The 27500-nt window shown below is 33.9% G+C and overlaps 1 protein-coding gene across 5 annotated transcripts in view; it reads left to right on the top strand.

Moving 5' to 3' along the window:
* The window catches only part of COL11A1 (collagen type XI alpha 1 chain), a 223552-nt gene that overhangs the window by 131497 nt on the left and 64555 nt on the right, over positions 1-27500 (top strand). For all 5 annotated transcript variants that reach the window (XM_063624370.1, XM_063624368.1, XM_063624371.1 and 2 more), the window contains 6 exons: positions 599-652; positions 5175-5228; positions 8976-9029; positions 11740-11847; positions 12234-12323; positions 12583-12636. In XM_063624370.1, coding sequence (XP_063480440.1) covers positions 599-652; positions 5175-5228; positions 8976-9029; positions 11740-11847; positions 12234-12323; positions 12583-12636 — 414 coding nt within the window. The remainder of the gene's footprint in view (positions 1-598; positions 653-5174; positions 5229-8975; positions 9030-11739; positions 11848-12233; positions 12324-12582; positions 12637-27500) is intronic.

Genomic DNA, 27500 nt, shown 5'->3' with positions numbered 1-27500 from the left:
ACTACACAGTAAAGTTATTTTTACCTTATCTACAAAGGAAATTTATACATGAGTAAAAAATATACTGACATCATCCAAAATAAATATATTTTAGATATGGAGAATAAAGGCATCTTCTGTGGTGTTTTTGAGATAGTCACATACTTTCTCTTTTAGTTTTAGAATATATGGCTAGATACAGAACAGGGATAGAATACGTTTTAAAAGTTTTTTTTTTAGAGGGGCTGCGAAATTGAATTGAATCAAAATATCTTCCTTGTATGAATGTTTCCAGCCAATGTTAAAAGTAAAGACGCTGCAGAACTTCTCAATACTTATATGTTCTATTCACTTTTAATTCATATGAATTCTCAATGTTTACAGTGTTCCTGAGGTAACATTGAAGTGATGTGTAGTTTTGAGTAGAAATAGTGTGAAAATTTATCCGTTTTACTTTTAGATTGGCACTTACTATTGTGTTGTATTACCACAGTTCTGTCACTGTGATGAAGAAGCTGTATGATACATTGTATTTTATCTCTATAAATAAACCTCAGGGTATAACAATGCATCTTCTAAGGCATGTTGTTAACTTCTCCCCACTGCTTTTTATTTCCAGGGTCCTCAAGGACCTCAGGGTCCAGTTGGATTCCCTGGACCAAAAGGCCCTCCTGTAAGTGTCAGAGCTTCCCTTTCTCTTTCTTCATTTGATATTTTTACATTTTTGAGAGTCACAGCTTACATTTATATATTTGTTAGATATAATATTGATAAAATCTCTGTAAAATTACAACTGATATCAAAGAAAGTAGACATTTTTAATTTATAAGGTTCATAGATTGTTTCTGAATACAATTTCGACATCTCTCATTAAGTATTTTTTGATAGTATACCAAAGACTAGAAAAACATGAATATCATTCTCTCAGCTGCTTCTTTACTGCAATGAATATAATTGATGACATTACAAATTGTTATCAACTCTTAAATATTTGGTATATTAGAATTTATCTTTATCTTCCATCATCAAAATAACCTTCTTCAAATATCACTTCCTAAATCCCTCCAACATTGTGATATTACTTAAGTCATGCTAAAATTTATTTATATTAATATTATATCTGTCTCTATAATCCCTTCTTTTTAGAAAATGTAACGAGAATTCTCATTAAATCATATCCCTTTTATGAAATGTGTTTAGAGGAACACTTAAATGTTCATCAAGCATCTTCACAAAGTTAATTGAAATACTTTGTTTTCATATTTAAATATTTGTGGGGACATAGAACATGCTGGGGTCTTTTTTTGTTTGTTTCTTTGTTTGTTTTGCGACCTCTTCAGTTTCTTTAAGAGAGGGGGAGTCGGCTTACCCACCTGTCTAGGACAGTGGTTCTCAAATGTAGTCCTTGGCCCAGCAGCATCCACAGCTCTTGGGATATTGTTAGAAATGTTGTTTCACTGACCAAATCTCAATTCTGGAGAGGGGCAAGGGCCCCGTCTATCTTTTAAAACACCCTCTAGACAGTTCTGATGCATGTTAAAGTGTGTGAACTTCTGTGCTAGTCCAGATGAACAATACTACCCATACTTAATGTGCACACAAATCGTATTGGTGAATTATTTATTTTGAAATAATTAAACATCAAATATTAAGACAATCCTTAACTTTTTACAATACTTTTTAGGCCCTGCTTAAATTATTATTTTACCACTGAAGGGCTTTGCATTATTACTGCAAAGATATTAGGAAAGTATTGTTATCTGTATTACAACGTTATAGAAAGATCGATACGTACGGCTAGTGTTAAATATAAAGTAACCTTGGTACTACCTGCATATAATGCTTACCTACTATGTCAGTTTTGCTCCAAATGTAACATGAAGACTCTGCAAAGTTTCACAGAGAAATGAAAACAGTTTCAAAAGTCACTGTATGTATATTTTTATAAACATTCTTATAATTATTTTAAGCTGTATATTAGATTATTGTTTAGGAACATAAAGTTTAGTGACGTATATAACCTTGGTATTGTACCATTTATGTATTGGTGAGAACTGCTTGGCTCATGTAATATTGTTTCATTGTCAAAGAAACCCACTTGACTCATTTTTTTTATCAGACTTTTTCAGCCCATTATCTTATGGTATCTTTCAACGTGTTTTGAGCCATTGATCATGCATGCATTTTGTCTCTAAGAGGTATCAGAAGCATAATAAATGCGTACACTTGAGAAGCATGCATTCTAGTAGGAGAGACAAGAAGGAGCATTGCTTTCACTGATAAACAAAATGATTTTTATACTGTGTTTCACTCTAACAAGTGAAACATTAGAGCATGAAATAAAAATACCCCATTTCTCTAGTATGCAGTTTTATGCAGTTTGGGACAGAATTGGCTTCATCTGTTTGACATAGAAAGAATAAATTGGGGTAGAGAGATAGAAAAAACCTCTTCCTGTAAATTAATTGGTTCATCTCCTTCATCATACCAGAAAAAAATTATATATATATATATATATATATATATATATATATATATGACGTATACTCACACAGACATATATACATATGGATCTAAATATTCCCTTCAGATTCTGTTAATATCATGCCCATATTGGCATATTTTGGGAATATGCAGCCATCCATTTAAAAAACACATTAACTTGAAATGATTAAGAATTATAGCATGACTAGTATGGGAAACATTCTATTTAGAATAGAAAAAGTCAAAACTCAGTGCCAATGAGAAGTGAGAAAATGTCCTTAAACAATTACCTACAAGTTTTCACAGATTGCCTCGCCAAATCTGCATACCCTCATTTAGATGAATTTGTTCTCTCTGTCCTGTACCAACTAGATGAAAGGGGAAGCCTGGGAAGCCTATTTTGATTAAAAAATTATTACTTTTGCATAGATACCATGAAATTATTTGGTAATTAGTCTGCTTATTTTATTGGTTAATAGTTTGTGGCCTTTATATTTATTTAGGGATAATTGCTTGATATTAGAAGTACATACTTAAATCAAGAAAAATGATAATGACACCAATTCTTAATGCAGTGTATTAACACTACTCCCTCAGTCTATCTAGGAAAGCCATTAAATATTATGTTGCATTCTTCCCAGGATGTGATCACTTAGATCTAAGATCGCTATTTTAAAGAATTATAATATTTTGCAATGAATGTGTTGTCTATGTCAGCAAATATGAGATATTTAATCTTATATTTACAGCTTTGTTAAAAAAAGTAAGCCTTGTATTAGTGGCAAAGTACATCATTTAAGAAGCACTTCAGTATGGTGGGAAAAAAGCCAGACATAATTGATATCCTTCAGCTGTCATCCTCTCTGTTAAACTTTTATTACTGCCCAGAATTGAAAGCAAGTTTGTTTCCAAATGTATCAAACCCGTGATAAGGCACAGAATTGTTTTATTTGCTATTTTGTAAAACTGGACCTCAATGAAGTCTACTACCAATTAACTACTTACTTCTGTATGTCACCTCCAAACTGAGGGCAAAACTAAGTCTTAGCATTAGTATACACCTAGTGACTGATACATGGGTATGTAAAATATGTTTTTTAAAGAAGCCATGGTTAAATGACATCCAAGAATGTTTTGGGTCCTTGGTTAAAAACACCCCAGTTCTGTTTTTTTCAAGAAGAGGATGGCAGTAGTAGCCCTGGAAAACCTGAAGAAGTCACTGAGCAAGCCATGATGTTGTGAAATAGCATAACGGTTTTTAATTAGAGTTGTTAATTTACAGGGCTCCCAGGATGTCAATACAGATGACTTAAGGGAGCAGAGATGGTTCTGGCACCACCAAGAACCTTTCTCCTGAAGTAGCTAGCCAACCTGGAAAAAGTCTAACTCAGTTGGAAGAAAGCTATTTGAGAAAATGATATTTTGGAACAAAGCCTATTTTTCATACTCACTCTATAAGAACACATATTAAAAATAGACGTTCAAAAACAATTTTATTTAAATAATTAGCATACAATGAGAGGTGTACCTGTTATAATTAAAAATGTCATTATTAAAAGAATCATTTATCTTCATTCATCTAGAAGGGTGATAGTATTTTTATCTCTACCCATTGACCATGTTTTGAAATTTGAACTTGATACGTAATGGTTACTGAGTAGAATGAATAATCCATAAGGCAGTCTAAAGAAGCAGTTTCTTTCTACTAAGTATTTAAAATATAGGACCCTCACAGAGTTGTTCACTTTAAGTCTGTAGTTAATTGCTTCATTTATTTCTTAAGCCATGACAAAGACAGCACCCTTTATAGAAAGTGATAGCAGCAGATTTGCTCTGCGGTACTTCACAAACATGCTTTCCAGAGGACATTTAAGAAAATCTACTGGGAAAAATTTGTCCTGACAACTTCTAGAATTGAGTATAACGTATTGTTTCCTTTACTTGAAAAAATTTGAGAGATGAAATGCCATTGTTTTTATGAGTTTGTATTTATTTTGCATTCTTGGTTTTTTTGTTTGTTTGTTCTGTTTTGTTTTTTTTTTTTTGTTTTTTGAGACGGTCTCGCTCTGGAGTCCCGAGTAGCTGGGACTACAGGCGTGTGCCACCACGCCTGGCAAATTTTTTGTTTTTTAGTAGAGACGGGGTTTCAGCATGTTGGTAAGGATGTTCTTGATCCTCTGACCTCTTGATCCTCCCGCCTCGACCTCCCAAAGTGCTGGGATTACAGGTGTCAGCCACCCTGCCTGGCCTTCTTTTGCATTCTTGTCAGTTAGAAGCTCGGAATACCACTAGAGGGCACTATTTCTCTCTGTTATCCAAGTTTTGATTGCACCGGGAATTGAATTAGGAAAAAATCACCAAAAAGGGGGAAATATTCACTTGTGAAGTGCTAAAGAAGTAATATTTTTCACAAAAACGAAAATACAAATCTTTGCAAATATTCTTTTACAAATGATTGATGCAAATGAAATATATTTAAATGTAAAATATTCAGAAAACTGTTCAACTATTTTATTTTGGTTTCAGTTATAGCTACAGAATTATATTGAAGAGATATATGTGCATATTACCACATAGAAAATCAACAGAAGAGCAAAGTAAAATAGCTAATGAAAATATAAAAAGAAAAGAAAATTTTCTAGCATGTTACATTTAGACTATAAAATAATTAAATATTTATTACCTGTGGTATTTAATATTTGTAATTTCAGGGACCACCTGGGAAGGATGGGCTGCCAGGACACCCTGGGCAACGTGGGGAGACTGTAAGTGACCTTGTTACTCTTATTAAAAATTTCCATCTCTAGCACCTCATCAGTTCATACGTAGAAAGCTACTTTATTATGAATATTTCAATTACTAGGTTGAGAAAAATGGAAAAATTAATTCCATTAAGCCTTTTATTGAAATACATACATAAATACATAGACAAGAAATGTATTTCAGGAAATAGGATGTTGGTTGATATGATTGTTCTTATTGCCAATAGCAGCATTTTAAGGATGAGCTGATGGAGAAGACACTATTATTTTTCGGACATCACCTCAAGATTATCCCTCTCACTCTTTTCACTGATGACTGTTTACAGATACATTCCACTCAAACCCATCATCTGTCCACTCTCTAAAGGCAACAGATTACGAATAGCCATGCACATAATACAGCATAATACAGCATAATACAACATAATACAGCATTCTTTTATCTAGAACTAAGGGATTAAATATTTGCTGATATTGGACCCATTGGCTATAACTGGTTGGGAATTATGTCAAAAGCATCCTTCCATGTGAAATAGGAAAAAGCAAATAAAAAATGGTCACTAAATTTTACTTAAAAACTATGAAGAATATAACAGTAAACAAATTGACTGAACAACTTACCATGTGTATAACCATTTGGGCAGAGAGGAAACTGGCAGCTCAGTGATGGTTTAAGGATCCTGGTGAGCTTATTTATTTTGCCCCTTTCAAAATCAGGCATCTGGCTATCCCAGTGGTTTGTCATTCTAATCAGAAATCATCAGAGATTGGCACGTTTCCATGGAATCAATTCTTGCTTCTCACCAATGATTACTTTTATCCAGATTTCTCAAGGAAACCACAAATGCAGGCTACCTTTAACTATGTGGTTGAAAATCATGTTAGGGTATGTGGCCACTCTGAATACATATTGGAGTTGCATAGCAGTGTCCTATAATAGATCTGAAATGTGAAAAAAGTATGATTTTTCTGCTATGGAGGAAACAATCTGTCAGCAGCCACCCAATTCTTGCCTTGCTTACCATGTGGCAATCCTTAGTTTCACCATTTCTTAGTTTTAGCCAGATAAGAAACTTTGGAGTCTTGGATTTCAAAAGCAAAATTGAAATATGATTTAGTGGTGAAGCCAAGATGGCCGAATAGGAACAGCTCCCGTCTACAGCTCCCAGTGTGAGCAATGCAGAAGATGGGTGATTTCTGCATTTCCATCTGAGGTACCGGGTTCATCTCACTAGGGAGTGCCAAACAGTGGGTGTAGGACAGTCGGTGCAGCGCACTGTGAGTGAGCTGAAGCAGGGTGAGGCATTGCCTCACTTGGGAAGCGCAAGGGGTCAGGGAGTTCCCTTTCCTAGTCAAAGAAAGGGGTGACAGATGGCACCTGGAAAATCGGGTCACTCACACCCTAATACTGCGCTTTTCCAACGGGCTTGGAAAATGACACACCAGGAGATTGTGTCCCGCACCTGGCTTGGAGGGTCCTATGCCCACAGAGTCTCACTGATTGCTAGCACAGCAGTATGAGATCAAACTGCAAGGTGGCAGCGAGGCTGGGGGAGGGGCGCCCACCATTGCCCAGGCTTGCTTAGGTAAACAAAGCAGCCATGAAGCTCGAACTGGGTGGAGCCCACCACAGCTCAAGGAGGCCTGCCTACCTCTGTAGGCTCCACCTCTGGGGGCAGGGCACAGACAAACAAAAATTCAGCAGGAACCTCTGCAGACTTAAATGTCCCTGTCTGACAGCTTTGAAGAGAGTAGTGATTCTCCCAGCATGCAGCTGGAGATCTGTGAACGGGCAGACTGCCTCCTAAAGTGGGACCCTGACCCCCGAGCAGCCTAACTGGGAGGCGCCCCCAGTAGGGACAGACTGACACCTCACTCGGCCAGGTACTCCTCTGAGACACAACTTCCAGAGGAACGATCAGACAGCTGAATTTGCGGTTCACGAAAATCCCCTGATCTGCAGCCACCGCTGCTGACACCCAGCCAAACAGGGTTTGGAGTGGACCTCTAGCAAACTCCAACAGACCTGCAGCTGAGGGTCCTGTCTGTTAGAAGGAAAACTAACAAACAGAAAGGACACCCACACCAAAAACCCATCTGTACATCACCATCATCAAAGACCAAAAGTAGAAAAAAACTACAAAGATGGGGAGAAAACAGAGCAGAAAAACTGGAAACTCTAAAAAGCAGAGCACCTCTCCTCCTCCAAAGGAACGCAGTTCCTCACCAGCAACGGAACAAAGCTGGATGGAGAATGACTGACGAGTTGAGAGAAGAAGGCTTCAGACGATCAAACTACTGCGAGCTACAGGAGGAAATTCAAACCCATGGCAAAGACGTTAAAAACTTTGAAAAAAAATAAATGAATGTATAACTAAGATAACCAATGCAGAGAAGGGCTTACTGTGAGAGTTTTAGGGCTCATACTGATTAGAGGTTTATAAATAGTTGGGAGTGGAGGAGTTCATCAGCATAGAGATGGCAATTGTGGTGATGGAGGTTGTTGAGATAATCCAAGGACACACATACACATATGTGCACATGTATATATGTGTTTAGGTATCTGTGTATGTGTGTATGTAAATTTGATAACAGATTTCCAAACCAACTAGTTGCTGAAAAATTAAAATTAAGCGACTACTATGCTTATAAAATGCTAAATAAATTTTATGACATTTACCCCCAGAATTGATTGCTTTTGCTATTCATAATGATAGCTCAAAAAGAACCCTGAAAGTCTGAATTAATAGATTTTTAAAATAGAAGACATCTATTTTCTTTCCCTGTAGCATCTGTTGCAATAATTACAGACTCTCTTCTTTACCTACTTATACAATTTTATTATTGTAAATGATTAATTCAAAGTTATTGGGAACATTGTGATACAAACGTAAGACTGCTAGTTCCTACCCATTTTTTTCTAATCTTATTATTTTCAGTTTGACCAGATGTTATAGGGAATAAAATATTCAGTTCTTTGAAACTTCTTCTCCCAATATTTTCTATCTACTTCTCCAGCTGTTAAAAGTAACTTAACTCTCATGAGTAAGAAATTTACCTATCTTAATACAATTATATGGAATGAATAATTGACAGCCTAGAGAAAAATAAATACCAGAATATATGCTGAGAAGTTTTTAGAGAGTATATTCTGCTCAAATCAACCAGATGATATTTTAATGACTGAATTATTTTCAAAATGCATTTGTGACGCTATCTCTTGAGTTTCTTACAAGAAAGAATACTGATAAATGCTAAAGTAATTACTAACTATGCAAAGCATTATTTTAGTAGATCTGTTTTTATATCTTGTTTTATGAGATTTTGGAATACAATAGAGATAAATGTATTAATATCACAGGCTGTGAATTTATCTCTGTATAAACAATCAGTAAACTGTTTCAAAGAATGTCTAAATCATCATTTACTTCATCCATAAACATTACTGGGTTAAAATTCTGTATGTTGTTTGACCTGGTGGAATGGGGCTAAGAACACATTTTTTACGCTAGCTTCATTTATTAAAGGTAATTATTGCCCTGCCATATGAAATATTGAAATGGCAAATTTTGAATTTTAATGAAAACTGAAATAAGTTTAACATATTAAACATATTTAAGCATTGGAAAATAAGCACTTTTAGTCAATAGGTGACTTTCTTTTAATATGACTTATTCAGCTATCTCATAGAATTTTGATTTATGCTTTGTGCTGTATGTAGCTTTGACAAATAATACTTTGCCTCCTTAGGGGTTTCAAGGCAAGACCGGCCCTCCTGGGCCAGGGGGAGTGGTTGGACCACAGGTATGTTCCTTTGCTTTATTTCCCAAGCAAGATTTATTTTTTGTTTATATTTTAACCTTCCTAAGTTGTGTAAAATCTTCTAAATTTATTATGATTCAAAATGATGTATTTTTTATTTCAGATTGTATTTAAATATATGCAGCTTTCGTACATCAGATGAAACCAACAAACTATTACTTAACTAAAGCAACTTTTCACTTGCCTGTAAGAATAAAAGAGAAGAATAAAATAAGTGAAAATAAATCAGAACGTTCACACTGAATTTAACACTAAAGCCTGACTATGACACCATCTACTAGTAAAAATACAAAGTTCTTTATAAATAGGTGGGCCATTATCTTTTTCTAGAATTTTAAATTATAAAATGACTTCATGTTTTTTGAGTATAAATTAGATTTAGAAATATACATTCTAAAATTTTAATATTTGTAACATATAAGGTGTTTCTTAAGATTTTTGCCTTCATAATAATGAATTATATCAGAAATAAAATATTAATTATCTTTGAGGATATACGAAATAGTGGAAAAGACAAGTATTTATTTCAAGATAGATGGCAGAAGAAGTCTCAAAAATTGGTGCAATATCCTGAGTTATAATATAAAATAACTACAAAGAGTAATTCATGGTAATAGAAAATAATGTCTTTCTTCCCTGGCAAAGCATGCTGAATGGGCAGAACACATTTAGTTTCTGGGCTGGAATTTTGCCCCTGCTAATAACAAATTATAACAAAGGAGCAAAAGCAGGTGAATACGTATTTTAATTATTTAATTGGCTTAGTCTTTTCTCTGTCTCTAAATAGTTCTCAACACTGTAATTCACACACATACACACACGCGCGCACACACACACACATGCACATCCAAACACATACACACACACACACATACACGCACCCCTAGAGAAACAACAAAACTGCATCTTGTTTTTAGGAATATGTGTAACAGAAGCAAAAATGAAGAATCATTGGATTTGTTGATTATTTTATTTCAGAGGTTAACCGAAATGCTATGTTATTTTATAGTGTGTAAACATGGGTACTTACTTGTGCTAAAGGCTTCTTTTTAACTGCTTATCAGTTTTAATTAAAACACTATATGTACTTTCTCAGTAATTAGAAAACTTCCTCCAAAAATACTTTTATTTTTTCTGTTTAAAACAACTTTATAACTATTTTCTGTGAGAAAATTTAACCAGAAAAATTATTCCTATTATACTTAATATCCATAAACAGAAATGGAATTAGACTCTTAACTAAAATATAAACATCAGGGAGCATAACTGAATATTTTAGGACCTCATATCTTTCAAAAATACAATTCTGTTCAATGTGGTAATCTAAAACTTCTGAGACTTGTGTTCTTATTTTGTTCCCCTGCTTACATTAAGGCATAAAAATACTGGGTGTTTTACTGAAGATGCACCTTCATTGAATTACATTTTTTATTGGTCCTTTTTAAGAGAAAAAAATCCAACAGCCTGTTTTAAATGTATCCATACTTTCATGTGAAGACCAAAAGTTTTGGTTTAATGGGAATAATATAGATTGCAATACTGAATATGCACCCTTTTCTTTAAACAGTTATGTGAATCTCTGATCATTTTTGTCTCGGTGATAGCTGTTCAATTATAGTTAATTCTGTATTCCTTGCTGTTCAAATTCTGGTGTTCAGATAGTTAAGAAAACATCACGTTTTGGATAAATGTTTACACATTAATGTTAAGTTGAGAAATTACAGCAATTATATAATTAAAGAAATTTAAACCTAGAAATGTATACCCAAATTGGGACAGGTATATTCCTTATCCAAGGTAAACAGTTAAGAATATGTTGCATTTTTAGGAAAAAAAAAATTTATACTTCATAAGTAAGTGCAAGAACACATTCTCCTGTTTAACAACCTCAGCATCTAAAAATTTTCTCTTTGTTTAACTTAAATCCTTCATTTTGCTTTTTATTAAGATAGAGAGCAACTGATCACCATCCTCTATTTATACATGAAAGCTTGCTATACTCAAGCATCACAAAACAGCACCACTCAGGGGACACGTAAATGACCTGATATTTTTCACTTTGGCATTTGCTGCAATTTAAGGCAGCTGACCATTTGTTATAGTCTTTGGCCGAGAGGAACTGCCGACTCACACTCACTGCCTTCAGGATCCCATGCCACATTCCCTAGACTTTGTCAAATGAATATAGATTAATAGTAGAGAAATTTTCAGTCCATGGAAATTCCAAGGAGAACCACTGGCTTTTTGGGTTCTCAAGGCCCTAAGTTTATTTTCAAGCAGTGATTCATTGAGTGGCTACCAGTGTGGTTTCTATGCCTCTTTACTACTAAGCTGATTTGACACCTCATATGAAAAGAAGGAAGGGGATAAAACAGTAATTAAAAATCATAGTTTTAATAATACTTGGACTGGCCCCACTCTGCAGAAATTATTGTATTTAGCAAAGAAAACATCTTTTTGGACTTTATGTACTATCCTTTTACACTCAGATTCTAACCAAGATTATATAAAATCTTTTTAGACTTACTTGATATGCTACTTTCAGTGCTTTATGTGAAGTGTTTTGTAGGACATCATGAGAATAAGTGAGGATGATAAACTTTTGTAAATGTAGTAATATTGTTTTTGAGTTTGTGTTATCTTTGCCAAAAATAAAACAGCGATCTAAAGTGGTTTTGCTTATCTAATTTAGGGACCAACTGGTGAGACTGGTCCAATAGGGGAACGTGGGCATCCTGGCCCTCCTGGCCCTCCTGGTGAGCAAGGTCTTCCTGGTGCTGCAGGAAAAGAAGGCGCAAAGGTACAACATGCTTCAGAAATGTTTTTTCGGCCCAAAACTTTAATTTGTGTTTCACTATACTCACCACTTGTCTACAGATTCCATTTAAATGAATGTCAGAAGATGTGTCAGGAAAATATTTAGTGTGCATTTATTGTACTCCAAGACATTGATCAACACTTACATAAGACTGTTAGCTCCATTGACCATAAAATCTTTAACATACATATACCACTAAATGTAGGTAGTGGGTAGTTGATTTAAATGCATATGGCATTCCACCCAATATTCTCATCATTAAATAATATTCAAATTTTACTTACAGTAGTTTAGAGGTAATCACAATTTTTTATAGAAAGATGTGTAGAAATTAATCTGTCTTGATGGATGTTTATTATATTCTTTAGGGTGATCCAGGTCCTCAAGGTATCTCAGGGAAAGATGGACCAGCAGGATTACGTGGCTTCCCAGGGGAAAGAGGTCTTCCTGGAGCTCAGGTATAATCAATATCTATATAGATAAAGCAAGTGATTCAAATTGTTTATTAGAAGCATTTTTTCTCAGAACTTAAAAAGTGATAAGTAATTAAGGGAATATATGTAAACATATGCATTTGATTATCATTACATATATGTGTATATATGTAGTTATATCTATAAACATTACCTGACATCCTTATTTTACTAATCAGACATCTCCTCCTATTGGTATTCAATTCATATAGATTCATTTTCTTTATTTTTTCACTTTTCCCAGGGTGCACCTGGACTGAAAGGAGGGGAAGGTCCCCAGGGCCCACCAGGTCCAGTTGTAAGTATGATGATAATAAATAGCCAGATAATCATGGTTGCGAATTACAGCTCTTCTTTCATTACTCTCATGCTGTGATTCCACAGTGTGTGGGAGAAAAATAAACATGTCAATCAAATCAGTCAATGCCTAGTTCCCACTAATTGCATGCACTAATGAATGCAGAAGCAGAAGGGTTTGGATTATTGGAAATATTTGCTTCTGCTGCTGTCAGGAGGTAAAAGGAGATATCTTGCTTCTTACAGTTCCCAAGGAAATAAATCCTCATTATGAATAATAGAAGCTCATAGTCACGGAATGCCTGGAGAGGCTGTAGTTTGAAATTTTTACTTCATTTACATCTATTATTTTAAAATTACTTATAAAATAAGATTTGATTTCTTATAAATTATATTCTGTCATTTATTTATTATAAAACATATTTAATTTGTTTATAAGTACTTGATGAGACTTGAATTTGTCAATGATACATAAAACATAAGCATAAAACCCATAAGCACAATCTTATATATTATGCATATTGCTTTATTTAATCAAAACATTATGAGGAATAATTGGCAAATTAGTAAATATCAGATTTTTACCTCATCTTTTTTCTTGAGATACCTATCAATCCCTCAGAAAACAATTGAATGTAGGCTTCATTTTTTTAATAAATTCACCTTTATTCTTATCTGCACACGGAAATTTCACTGTAATAGCCAAACTACCATATTTAGTATCTTCTCATTTTCTTATTTCACCAACCTAAAAAGCTGAAAGTTGCCTTAAAGGCCCCCTCAACTTCCTTTCACACAATATTTATTAGTTCTGCTTCCAAAATATTTTACTAATTTTTCCCCTTTCTTCATTTCTACCACCACCATCTTTGTTCAGACTCTTTCCTCTTCCTTTCTCTTTGACTAATAACATCTTACCTTTTGATTCATTTTCTTATCCTCTTCAGTCGGTTTCACCTATAGAATACTAGTTTAACATACATCCTTAACTATGGCATTCCTCTATCATACCCATCCACACTGCTTTCGGAAACCAACCTCCTTATCCTAGCTAGCAAGTCATCTTCATCGTTCAACCCCAATTGCTATAGTCCTTTTTTTCCTTCATGCCTCCCTTTTAATTCTACCCAACTTAATGCATTGAATGTTGTCTTGCTTCTCAAAACCATGACCTTTTCTATTTTGAAAAGAGTATACTGTATACCTTTCCCCTTCCTCCAGGAAACTCCAGTTTTTCTTTCTCTACTTGACAAAGATCCTACCCATCCATAAAGATAACTCTTAAATGTTAAATCTCTATAAAGTCATCTTTGGATAATTTGCCTCCATTTCATGTATTTGTAAAAATTCCCCTCCACACACACACACACACACACACACACACACACCCAGTGCCCTTTATTATATCTCCATTTTTAGAAATTACATTGGAATATAGTTGGCTGTCTCTCGCATTAGGCTGTGAGTTACCTGTATTATTTTGGTTACTCACAATATGGTGCCTGAAGCACAGTAATCATCTCACACCTACCCATTTGAATTATTATGAATACCTAATATTGGAATAAAGTTTATATAGCATTACTTAATACTGGGAATACAACAAGTATATCATTTTTCAGATTGATTCACATGATACTCACTCTTTACTTCACTCACATCATATCACAACCATTGAGATAATTAAGGAAATGTGGTAAAGATATTTTTTAAAGAAAATATATTTTGATAACTGTGTTAGACTTCCACTGGAGTTCATAAAATTATGAACATTTTCTAATATCCTCAAAAGTTAGTGACAGCAGCATTAGCAGGAGCAACAACTTACTAAGACAAAAGTTTTTATTTGGGTATAGAATCTTCTAAAATGTCAGTAAAATGCGATCCATTTAACCAGACCTTCAGATTCTAAAGATATCTTATAGGAATAAATGATGTTTTAAGAGCAGTGCACACTGAACTAATCATCTGAGTTGTGACTACAAGGATTAAATTGTTTTAAGTTATTTTTTACGGACCAAGCACTCAAGCTGTCTCAGGGGTTGGGAACAGTTGAAACCAGTATATTTGTAGGCTGCATACTATGTCCAGGGGATACAATTTTCAAAATATTAATTGAAAAATGTATAGTTACATGTAGAATAACATTAAATATAATATAAAAATCAAATGTACTTTTATTTATTTGGCTTCAATTGTATATTTGACAATTACTATATGCAACTTTGTTATATGCAACTCAACATCACAGTAGATATTCTTTGAGATAAAATAGGATAAACAATTTTGAAAAGAAATACACCAAAGACTAAATAGCACTGTAAGTTGGTTGGTCATTAAATGCCTAATGACATACAAACAATAAGTTTTAATTCTATCAGGGAGGTAGAAAGAGAATATAAATAAGGTGAAGGGCCATGTGGAAAAGGTGACCCTTGAACTTGGCTTCACAGAGTGCAGAAGATTACAAAAATCATTCAAGAGCAAGAAAATATTAGGAAAGGGATGTGATGTTTAATTAGTATCTGTTTTTGCTCAAGTGGGACAAAATTTGGGAGATGGACTAACATTTGTTGAATTCTTGCTAGCATCCAAGCACTCTACTATTATACATAATAAAAAACTAAATCACTAATACATGTAATATAATTACTGAAGCTCTAAAATTGCAAGATGTAGTCATTTGAATATTTGAAATGTACAGAGCAAGTGGAGTAAACAAATTGAAGTTTTAAGAAAACAAATCTGTCATTAATGTTTACTATATAACAGAGATAGGAGAGAATAGATCACAAAAGTCCAGTAACCAGTGTCAACACTGGAGTGAGCCTATGACTAGGGCAATGTGGAATCCAAGGACACTGAAGATGTAGCGAACACGGAGGGGGTGAGATAGGATTTATGACTAAGATTTGATGTGGGCAGTGAGGACAAATGAAAACTGAACAATGACCTCAAGCTTATGTCCTTGAGAGAATGACAGTTTGGTGATGCCTTCCATGCCTAGAGCAATTTTACCTCATCAAGAACAACAACAAACAAAAACCAGAAATATTCACACACAAAAACTTAAAATCTCTTGGCAGTCACAAAAAATTACAAAAGATTTTATACTTTGCTGATATGCTTGATAGATGCTCACTGTGTTTATTTGAAATTAATACCCATTCTTATATTCACAAATCAAATATGCAAACATCAACCAATTAAAATTATTCCTTAAAGTTGTTGGAAAAGGATTCACTGAAAGGAAGACACCATACACATTTATTAGTTCCTAACACTATTGTTTTAATTGCTGCAGAATATATTGAAGAGGTGCATGATGATGACTCAGTTCATAACAAGTGCTGAGCAAGCCTTCGTTTACTCCATTTAAAGTGATTACATCACATAAAATTTGATTTTGAATTTTTTTATTCCAAATGACAGATAAAACAAAAACTGGATGGTTTTCTAGATGTGAAGTATAATTTGTCTAGAAAATTAATTCATGTCAATTCTTATTTTTGAGGTTCAAAACTTACTATAAGTTTCCCTTGCAATTAATATTGAAAAAAAAGTATCAGGAGTAGAGATTTCTTTAAAAGGTAACAAGTTCTTCTTTGTGATGTTAATAGAAAAGGTGATGGCAAAATATTAAAGGGAAGTATTTGATCAGTTAGTGAGAAATGATAAAATTCTGAGTCATAAGGAATAAAGGCATAAGAACATCTTCTAAAATTTACTTTTAATAATGGATATGTCTGAGTTTATATCAATCTTATGTTAACTTTACCTTTAGGATATTGACCAAGTAACGGTAAGTGCAAGACAGGAATTCACAGAAACAGAGTGATGAGTATTCAGCGGTTATTTGTATTAAGGAAAAAGCAAAGTGATGAGTTCTGAGGAAGAGAATGTGAAGTCTAAAGGAAATAGAAAAGGGAAACGAAGTAATATTGAGTGTTTATTCTTTCAACTCTTAATGCTAGGTATTTTATCTGTTATTCTTATTCTTGCAACTTGGAATGGTAGTTTTTTTTTTCTATTTTATCATTCCATTTTTAAAGACAAAAGATCTGAGACTTGAAGAACTATAGAGCTTGCCCAAATTATCTGGGCAAAAATCCATGATAGCACTTTACATAAACTCATTTTCAAGTCGTCTTGACCCTTCTAAATCTCTGTGAACAATTTTGTCAAAAGAGAGTGAGAACAGTTAATATTTCAACTACCTAGGCTTTAATATTACTACATATTCTCTATAACTATGGCTTATTTTGAATGAATCGAAGATGAAACTGATTAAACTAATATACAGGTTGATTTTTTAATGACAATATATTTGTCAGAATACCATTGAACTCTTAGTTTCTTTCTCCTATAATCCAATTCATAAGGAATGTAGTTGTGCTGCATATTTCTGGATTGCTAGGGAAATAATAATTTTCCTCACTGCACAGGATACTGATGAACTAAAACTAAAAGTCCTAAGCAGAGCTTTAATCAGCTAACCTTATTGCTCACAGTGATATTTGCGAAGTTTGTATGTGTCCCAATTATGTAGCTTATGCACTATATCCTTACTATATGCTGTAATCCACAAAAAGAACAAATATAATATTTAATTCTCATGCATCCATCCAAGTGTTCTTCTATCTATTCATTTACAAGTATATTTAGTATCTATTCTCTTTATTTATAATCCATTTAGTCTGAAGCATAGGTCGTTAATATGATACTCCGTAGAAGTGGATTTACTGTACTCCTATAGGTCTAGGTGTATGTCATTGACTTATATTTAGAGAAACTTTATTTGTAAAACAAATAAACTAAAAAGATCTGTTTGAAGATATGGCATATTGCTTTATACAGGGTCATTTTTATGAATATCTTTGGAAGAAATCTCTTGCTAACCATAGCTTTAAAAATATTTGCAATTTCTTTTTTTCAAGTATGCTTTTTATAGGATATTTTAAATTTTTTATTGTTATTTCTCGAACAGTTAACTGACTTGTTTATTTCTTTAGTCAGTTTGAATTACGAAACTTAGAATTCTTTTGGCTTTGGCTTAAAGAAATAATGGAGTCAAAATAGAAATGGTACAGAAGATAATGTTTTATAACTATTTTAAAAACTTTTGGAACACAACTTACTATAAAAAGTACCTATGATATACTTTAATATTGTCTATTTTGTTATAGTTAATATTTTTAAATACTGGACAAGACCCATGAAATTTATCTCATAACCTACAGTTAGAAAAATCCTTGGTCTCGGTATGCATTTTTAGTTTACTAATACTACTGGCTCCATTTTACTTCAATAAAAAGTTATTTGCTTACCTGTTTTCCTTTCTTACCTATTTTAAAATTTATATTGTCTAATATTTTACGCATACTATTTAAGCTGCTATAAGTCTTTTTCTGTGAAAGTGCTATAAAGAAATAAATACCTGAAAATATCAGACAATCTATTAAACTGAAGTTATATTGATTCATAAAATGGAACTTCCTGCAAAGAGCTTATGGTTTACTGAAGAGAACAGATAAAGAGCAGATAAAATAACATAGTAACTAATAAGAATATACTAAAAGAACAGAAAACACAAAGGTGAGAACAATGCTTTTTGCCTAAGGAAATTATGTTTGAATTGAAGCTGTAAATAAAAAACAGTTTTATCTATGAAAAGAAGCCTTTTTGTGTGCTAAATTTAGTCTTGAACTGCTCATCACTTTTTATCCTCTTAGTAAAGAACTAGTATTTCAAGGTTAGGGTTATCTAAAGGTTTTGGTCCTGGGAGTTATTGTATACTGAGGAACGTTCTGTCGTGCTACCACTTATGACAAAATTATACCAATAGGGTGCTGTGACGTTGGGATTTTAAAGTCTAGGAAAACCAAGTGTTTGCTGTACACATGATGTTGTATCCAAGAACTGGTAACAGATGCCAGTCAAATCCAGGGCATGTCTTCTGATCTCAGGGGATGTAGTCACTAAATGGATGTCTTGATGCACACACAAGACAGAAAGTGGCAAGAGACTGAACATCAAGAGAGAAAGGCAGTGCAGCATTTTTCTGCATGATGAACATAAACTGGGTAAATGTTTTATACGTATGTAAACACATATATGTAAGTATATCATGCAACAAATTCTCAGCTTTCACCTACTGCATATATTTTTATAAAACAAAATCAAGGAAAATAATATTTAGGGAAAAGATATTTTCCCTAAATAATCTTTCCTCCAGATATTCTTTATGGTAGAGAACAATCGCATCAACAACAGTTATTTATCTAAAAATGAGATTAAAACAAATATAGTAGTATGTTTAGTAAAAGCCTTCTATCTTTACAATCATATGTATATTTTATCCCCAGGAGTTGTGGGAGTTAATATGCAGAAAGTATATGAGAGGAGCCAGATAGCTGGTACAGGGTATATGTCCAATATTTCAAAATTGCGAGGTATAGCACTCTTTGCTCTTTTCCTGTGACTCCTCTTATGTGACCATCCCCCCATGATTCTGACTCTATTTTCCTCTTTGTTTATTATTTCTTCTTCTTCTCATTGCTTCTTTAAGAGTTCACATTCTCTTCCTATCATAATTCCTATTTCTCTTATTTTTTTTCTTCATCCTATTTCTGAGAACCTTCTTTTCCTTGGCTTCTACTTATTCTTCAAGCAAGGGAATAAACAAAGTTTGAAAGGATGTCATGTACTGACATGCCGAGTCAAACTCTAAACATTTTAAGATAAAGCCCGTTTTCTCCATTGTGTCTCAGGTAGACCTTAGTGGACTATTATTACATCCAACTAGGGATGAGATAAATGTAGCAATAGTGATGGGGACCAGTGATCAAAATCTGAGGTATTTGATTTGACTTTGATCATTCAGAGTTTATGCTTTAAATTCTGATAATGCTTGACAGTTCGCCTGAATTTTTAGTTCACATAATCTAAAATGTGTGTCATGTAGAGTGTGAAAGTACTTCATAGTTTTGACATGAAGGTCAACTTCTTTTTTTTTTTTTTTCAAGAGGGAGTTTTGCTCTTGTCGCCCAGGCTGGAATGCAGTGATGCAATCTCGGCTCACTGCAACCTCCGCCTCCTAGGTTCAAGTGATTCTCCTGTCTCAGCCTCCCGAGTAGCTGGGATTGCAGGCATCCGCCACCAACCCAGATAGTTTTTGTATTTTTAGTAGAAACGGGGTTTCACTATGTTGGCCAGGCTGGTCTCGAACTTCTGACCTCAAGTGATCCACCCGCTTCAACCTCCCAAAGTGTTGGGATTACAGGCATGAGCCAAGGTGCCTGGCTGAAGGTCAACTTCTTAAAAAGACAGAGCAGACATGCTTTTGCTTTCTAGTTGTATAGCTCTGGTTCGCAAGCGCTGTATGTGTTTGTGCTTCTATTCTTCTCTCTAGTGGGCTGCATCTTAACTGAATGCTGATGAGGTGATTTGTCTATCACTTTCATTTACTTTACAAATGCTCCTCAGAATATGAAACACCCAGTGAAAATAACTGATAAAATATTTATTTTGGTGTTCTTATCTGTGTGAAGGATTAGGAAAATACTTTCTATTTTCATTGCTCCAGGAATATAGACCAATGCTATTGCTTCTTGTTTCATTATCACTGTAAGTTTTAGATGAAGGTGCAGCAGGATTTAGGGGAAGGGCTGCAGAAGGGGATAAACCTAATACACAGGTAAAGAAAGATAACTAAGTAGAGAAATGTGAATTCTTCCTTTTTAAAAGCATGTAAATGTTCACTTTTCAGTTCAAAACAAGAGAAAAATGGCATGTTTTCCATAGTTGTTAATATTTAGTACTGAAATAACAGAATACTTATGATATTATGCTCATTATAATTCATGCAATTAAACAGATATTATTGCCTTTGTGAAACATGTTTTTATTGTCATTTAAATCATATATTAAGAAAAAAATATTGCTATAATTTTTAGTCCCTCCTTTGAGTTCTTTCTAGCTAAGCACTTTCAATGTGCAAAATATCTATCCTTCTTGCAGAGAGACAAGTATGCAAATAGTTAAAGTTAGGATTAACAATACCATATTATGTGGAAAAAGTCCTGCCCTTCTTTTAACTGGGTATTTTATACCTGTTGTTTTGATATTAATTTATTAATGTATTAAATATGCCATATACTTTTCTGGATCTTAGTTTACTTTTCTGTAAAATTTTATTTCTACAATTATTTGAGATTTTATATCTGTTTTTGAAATATATAACTGTTCACGTACAGTTCTCTAACATCTATTACATTTACACTCTTTGGCAGGCATTTTTCAAAGAACTTTAGTTATATCATATTAAACATGACAAAAACCTGATGACAAACTATTTCTGTCTCTATTATGACAGGCATTGTTCAAATAACTTTAGATGTATCATAGTAAACATCACAAAAACCTGACGACAAACTATTTCTCTCCATCTATGGCAACAAAAGTGACCCATAGAGAGTTTGCTCCAGATCAGAAAGCTAGTGGTTCCAGTGCTAGAGAGGGAAAGATCATACACTTAATTGACACATTTATTTATGGCGTACTATGTGCCAGTAACTACTCAAACTGCTGGAGATCGTTAAAAAAAAAAAAAAAGAAAAAACCTCTACCTTTGTGAAGTTGATGATTATCTATTTTACCTATGCTTAAAGACAGTCATTCAGTTTAGATATAATAGTTTATTTATCTGACAATTATAAAGCCCCTTGTTCTTTAGCCAGCTATACAGCAATACAAAAATGTCTCACTATATATGCCTACTCTTTATGGAAACGAAAAAAGTATGTACACAGTGTGAGTTTCTCAAGGGCTGCTTCCTGCCATCATACATTTCATATTCACAGTCAAGTGTCCCAAGAGAATAGATTCTCATTAGTGTTGAATATGGAGTTTTTAGTTGAATGTGTAAATGGGACCTTCTTTTCATATTGGGCTTAAATTTTTGCTTAAAAAATAGAACTTCTCCAGTGATTCTGTTGAGATTAAAGGATTCATAGGCTTATTCTTTTAAAGTTGGCCTGAGAATATTTCAATAAGATTTGCAAATGTGCTATGTCATTTGCTTGATGGGTAGGTACCATCAGAGATTTTCACTTTTCATTTATAGATATATAAAATAAAATTATAGCAGAGCATGCTGTTATTACAAACATCTAGGCTTTGAGAGTGTTTGAGATAACTAATAGAAAAAGAAATTGCAGTTGTACTTTAGGGCATGGATATACATTCCAAAAGTCTCCTCTTGTTTTCATCTGTTGTTTCAAAGTTTATGAGCTGTGACAAGATCATGAGCAATATTTTAACTACAGGAAAGTAATATATTCTCGACACTAATTTTAATGCAGCTTCCATAAGCAAGATGACAGTCTGAAATTTAATCTTATGAATGCTCCAAAGGAGAAATTAAAAGTGAAGCTTTTTAATAAAAAATAGTATACAGCATCTTGCTGGGCACGGTGGCTCACCCCTGTAATCCCAGCACATTGGGAGGCCAAGACAGGCAGATCACGAGGTCAAGAGATCGAGACCATCCTGGCCAACATGGTGAAACTCTGTCTCTACTAAAAATACAAACATTACCTGGACGTGGTGGTGGGCGCCTGTAGTCTCAGCTACTCAGAAGGCTGAGGCAGGAGAATCGTTTGAACCTGTGGGAGGTGGAGGTTGCAGTGAGCCAAGATCGCACCACTGCACTCCAGCCTGGTGATAGAGCAAGAATCCATCTCAAAAAAAAAAAAAAAAAATTGTATACAGTCTCTACAAACTACACACATTGCCATAGAGTCAAATCAGCATTCTATCTCTTCTTGATATACATTAAAATAATTATTAACATATTTCAATTAATTTTAAATAATAAACATACTTCAGTATAAATTTAGTAAGCATTATTTTCATAAGTAAAAGCCATGGCTTATTTTCATATAACATGTCAATCATAATGGATCCAGTTAAGGTAATATTTATTTTCTTTCATTTTGAAACCATTTCTTACAGGGAAAATATACATTCAATTGCTATTTTCCTGCAAATTTGAAAAATTTCTGACTACATATGTGTACATTTGAAGTCTAATTTTTATTATTTTATTTTATTTTATTTTATTTTATTTTATTTTATTTTATTTTTTTAAGACAGAGTCTGGCTGTGTTGCCCAGGCTCTGGAGTACAGTGGCAGAATATGGGCTCACTACAAGCTCCTCCTCCCGGGTTCATGCTATTCTCCTGCCTCAGCCTCCTGAATAGCTGGGACTACCACCTACCACCTGCCACCACACCCGGCTAATTTTTTGTATTTTTACTAGAGACACCACCATGCCCGACTAAGTTTTTGTATTTAGTAGGATGGGGTTTCACCATGTTAGCCAGGATGGTCTTGATCTCCTGACCTCGTGGTCAGGATGGTTTTGATCTGCCTGCCTTGGCCTCCCAAAGTGCTGGGATTGCAAGCGTGTGCCACCATGCCTGGCCTGACGCCTAAATTTTTAACATGTTCAACATGTTTGCATACATTATAAAAACACAAATGCATTATAGTTATTTAATGCATACAGTCAATATATTATTCTTTGTTAATATGAATTAAGAGACATGGAGATATTTACTACTCAGAATGTAGTGCCAACTGCTGCATTAATTCACTCCAAAAATAATGTAGAGAACCTAGGTTCTATAAGAGTGTATAAGAAATATTTTGAAGGATCTCATGCCTCTAATTCTCAGGAAAATAGAATTTTTTGCTAAGATAGTATATCAGTCCATTTTCATACTGCTATAAAGAACTGCCCGAGACTAGGTAATTTATAAAAGAAAGAGGTTTAATTGACTCACAGTTCAGCATGGCCGGGGAAGCCTTGCAAAACTTACAATCATGGTGGAAGGCAAAGGGGAAGCAAGGCACTTTCTTCACAAGTAAACAAGAAGAAGTGCTGGGCAAAGGGGGAAGAGCCCCTTATAAACCATAAGATCTCATGAGAACTCACTCATTACCAGGAGAACAACATGGGGGAAACTGACCCCATGATTCCATTGTCTTCACCTAATCTCTCCCTTGACAGGTGGGGATTATGAGGAATATGGGGATTATAAAGCAAGATGAGATTTGGGTGGGGACACAAAGCCTAACCATATCAGATGGTTATTGACCTGGGTCAAAAAAAAAAAAAAAGGCTGGAATTTTAGTAGTATAGAAAAATACCAGAGACTTTCCATGTCAGAAGATAAGTGTGACCAAGTATTCAGAGTGAAAATGGACACATTGTGTTAGACAGTGAGAGATGTAATATTTTAGGAGAAAATAATGTTCAAAGTAGAACACTAAGATATAAAGTAAAAAAAAAATTCTAAGAATGTGAGTTGAATATTTTCTAGGATGACTGAGGATAAATATATTCTCAAAAAGATGCATTAACCCCCACTATTTCAGAGTTCAACATAGGTGAACTCTGAAATAAGGAGTGAAGCCTGATGAAAAAGTACCATGGTGTCTCCAGTGAAATGTGTTGAAAAATTACCAAAACTGAAAACAGTTCTTTGTTGTTGAAAATTTCAAGTGAACTTATAAACAATGTGACAAAGAGCAGAGATTGTTTTTTCTTTTGAGACAGAGTCCTGCTCTGTCACCTAGGCTGGAGTGCAGCAGTAGGATCACAGCTCACTGCAACCTTGACCTCCCTGGGCTCAGGTGACCCTCCCGTCCTGCGTAGCTGACTACAGGTGCATGCCACTATACCCGGATAATTTTTGTATTTTTATTAGAGAGGGGGTTTCACCATGTTGTCCAGGTCTTGATCTCCTGACCTCAAGCAATCTGCCCACCTTGGCCTCCCAAAGTGCTGAGATTACAGGCATGAGACACAGTGCCTGGTCAAGAGCAGAGATTCTAATGAATTGTGTAGCAAAGGTCAAATGAACTAAATGAATGATGGAGAATGACTATTTGGATAAAGGAGATAAGCATTTTCATCAATTCCTTTAAGTTTTTTCTTTGTTTATTTTACAGAATGTTCAACCAATATGAGCTTGTTCTGGTAGAAGTGGCTCTTAAATGGCTATATTTCTTCCATTTATTAAAATTTAGCACAATTCATTGTACCCATGAGTTTTATGGGTACAATGAGTCAAGGAAATTTTGTTTTCACCATTTATAAACTGCTAAGTATTGTAGGAAAAAACTTGGTAGTGAATTAGGGCACACAGACCTTGAGTCTATGGTTTTTAACTTAAAAATATACAAGTCATACAGCAATAAAATTATATTGCATATGCAAAGCACTTAGCACAATAATTGTTAATTAGTAGGTATAATAATTGGAAGTCAGTTAATTCTCTTAAAATGGACTTCAAACTTTTGTTGATTCTCCCCTATTTTCATTCTAGTCTAGTGCCCATCAACTTCACCACAGCCCAGTGTGATATCTTCCTAGGGTATTCTTTGAACAGTTAGGGTTTAAACAGGATTAAAGAGAGAAAAATTTTATGGCCTGACAAATTAAAATCGCACCTCTTTTTGTATAGCCAATTACAAATAAAATACTGCAGGAGTTAAATTGAATGCTTATTCTAGATTTGATAAAACTAATGGGTAGCAATCATTTTGTGAGGGTTAGAAGTGAAATACTAAACCAAATTGTAATATAGTCACCTTATATGTACATTGATCCTCAATAAATCAGTTTTTCAAATTAGTGAAGATTTATCTTTAGTGGTATTAATTTTAACTTGAATAGAATAACCCTAGTTGCATCATATATTGTCTTCTGTTGATGTGTTTGTTACCAAGAAAGGAGCACTTTTATTACTCTTTTTTCCTCTCTTTTTAGTAATTCAAGGGACACCTTTGCATTCCTCTCAATTCATAGACCTTGTTCTTCTTGTGCTTCTTATCCACCTCCTATACCTTTTTCTTCCTTCTTGACCTTCCTCTCAAAGAATTAGAGGCAAATATTTGTGTTCTTTTTACTCTTGGGGTTGCTCATTTTGAATGTGCAATAGTAGGAGGGTTCTATTATTTTTTCTACTGCATTGACTTCTAGAATCATTCAACAGGAGTCTGTTACCTGGTTAACAGTAATACAACTTGTGGTTGACTATTTTATTCATAAAATATTTTAATATTATTAAATTAAAAAAAACACGTTGACAAAATAGTATATGTTTATTATCTAAAAAGTAATAACCACAATTTTCTCTTATAACTATAGCCTCCTCTTTAGTATTTGGAATACTTCATTGGTAAAAATAGAGTTTACATACAACTCATTTATTACGCAATATAAGAATATTCCCTAGATCAGTTTTTGAATATTTACTTACTTACAGCTCAAAAATGCCACTTTTTTTATATCAAGCTCAAATTTCACAATTTCCTTAACTATATTTTTGGCAATGTCTCTCCAAATTATTTCTATCACCTAAGTTTAAGATACCCAATAATTACAAACATTGATGTCCTCATTAGAAAGAACCAATGGGTGGCTTTGTCAAGAAATCAGAGTAGAGTCCAAGCTCAGGGTTCTTTTAACTAGTTATATGACTACAGGAAGGACGGTTAACTTCTTTGAGCCAGAGATTCTTCATTTTTAAAACAGATGCTACAACAGCTCTATAAACTACCTGGAATTATTGTGAGAATAAAATAAGATGAAAGTTAAACTGATTTGTAAATTGTAAAGCATTATGTTAATACGCGTTGTTGGTATAATTACCATTTTTATCACATGTAATTAGTTTCTTGGTTAATAAAAATACAAATTAGAACAAAGTCAATAATGCAAATTTGTATAATAAAATGATTTCTAATATGTGGTAAGTATAATAGAAGAAAACATAAAGTAATATCCTTTCCAGCTTTTATAAATAATTTTCTCTCTGAGTTTTGAAATGATGATGTTATTATCTAAGTATGCTAATTATTAAGAAAAAATACTAACAATTATATTTTCTAATATTTTACATTTAGTTTAAACATAAAATAAAAAGATAAATTGTAGGCCGGGCGCGGTGGCTCACGCTTGTAATCCCAGCACTTTGGGAGGCCAAGGCGGGCGGATCACAAGGTCAGGAGATCGAGACCACGGTGAAACCCCGTCTCTGCTAAAAAATACAAAAAATTAGCCAGGCGTGGTGGCGGGCGCCTGTAGTCCCAGCTACTCGGAGAGGCTGAGGCAGGAGAATGGCGTGAACCCGGGAGGCGGAGCTTGCAGTGAGCCGAGATTGCGCCACTGCACTCCAGCCTGGGCGAAAGAGCAAGACTTCGTCTCAAAAAAAAAAAAAAAAAAAAAAAAGATAAATTGTAATTTAATCACCCCTCTGAGAATCCAGAGACATTTTTTTGTTGTCTTTTATTAACTAAAATTGGAAGTAGAAATAGATTATACTTGAGCTTTACAATACTTAGTATGTATGTTTGCATTTCTTTTATTATTGTTTTAATAATGTTTTCTTAAATTGTTGGTACAGATAATTACTATAAAGGCAGTATCCATGTGATTATTTTCAAAAATCTATACACATGAGGTTTTTTAAAAAAGCAAACTAGTTAAAAGCATTACATCTTTTTTGAAACTCAGTTAAAAAAAATTAAAAAACCTAATCGATTCAAATGATCTCATCAGTGTTCATAAGGCCCAGTGGTCCTATAGAACTCTAAGTTGAATTTAATGATTTATCCTATGGGAAAACATCCAAACTTTAGGATAGTGATTATCAAATGTTATTTTGTAAAAAATTTTGTGTGTATCCTAATGCAAAGAATTTCTAAACTCATTTTTTTATTTTGAAATCTTGGTTCAGCACATTTGAAAAAAGCCTAGAAATAACTTCAAGAAACACTAGTCTAGGGATTGT

This window comes from Symphalangus syndactylus, chromosome 12, assembly GCF_028878055.3.
Source record: "Symphalangus syndactylus isolate Jambi chromosome 12, NHGRI_mSymSyn1-v2.1_pri, whole genome shotgun sequence".
Taxonomy (NCBI): domain Eukaryota; kingdom Metazoa; phylum Chordata; class Mammalia; order Primates; family Hylobatidae; genus Symphalangus; species Symphalangus syndactylus.
Note: the sequence above shows the minus strand (reverse complement) of the source record. Positions and strands in the feature narration are given on the sequence as shown.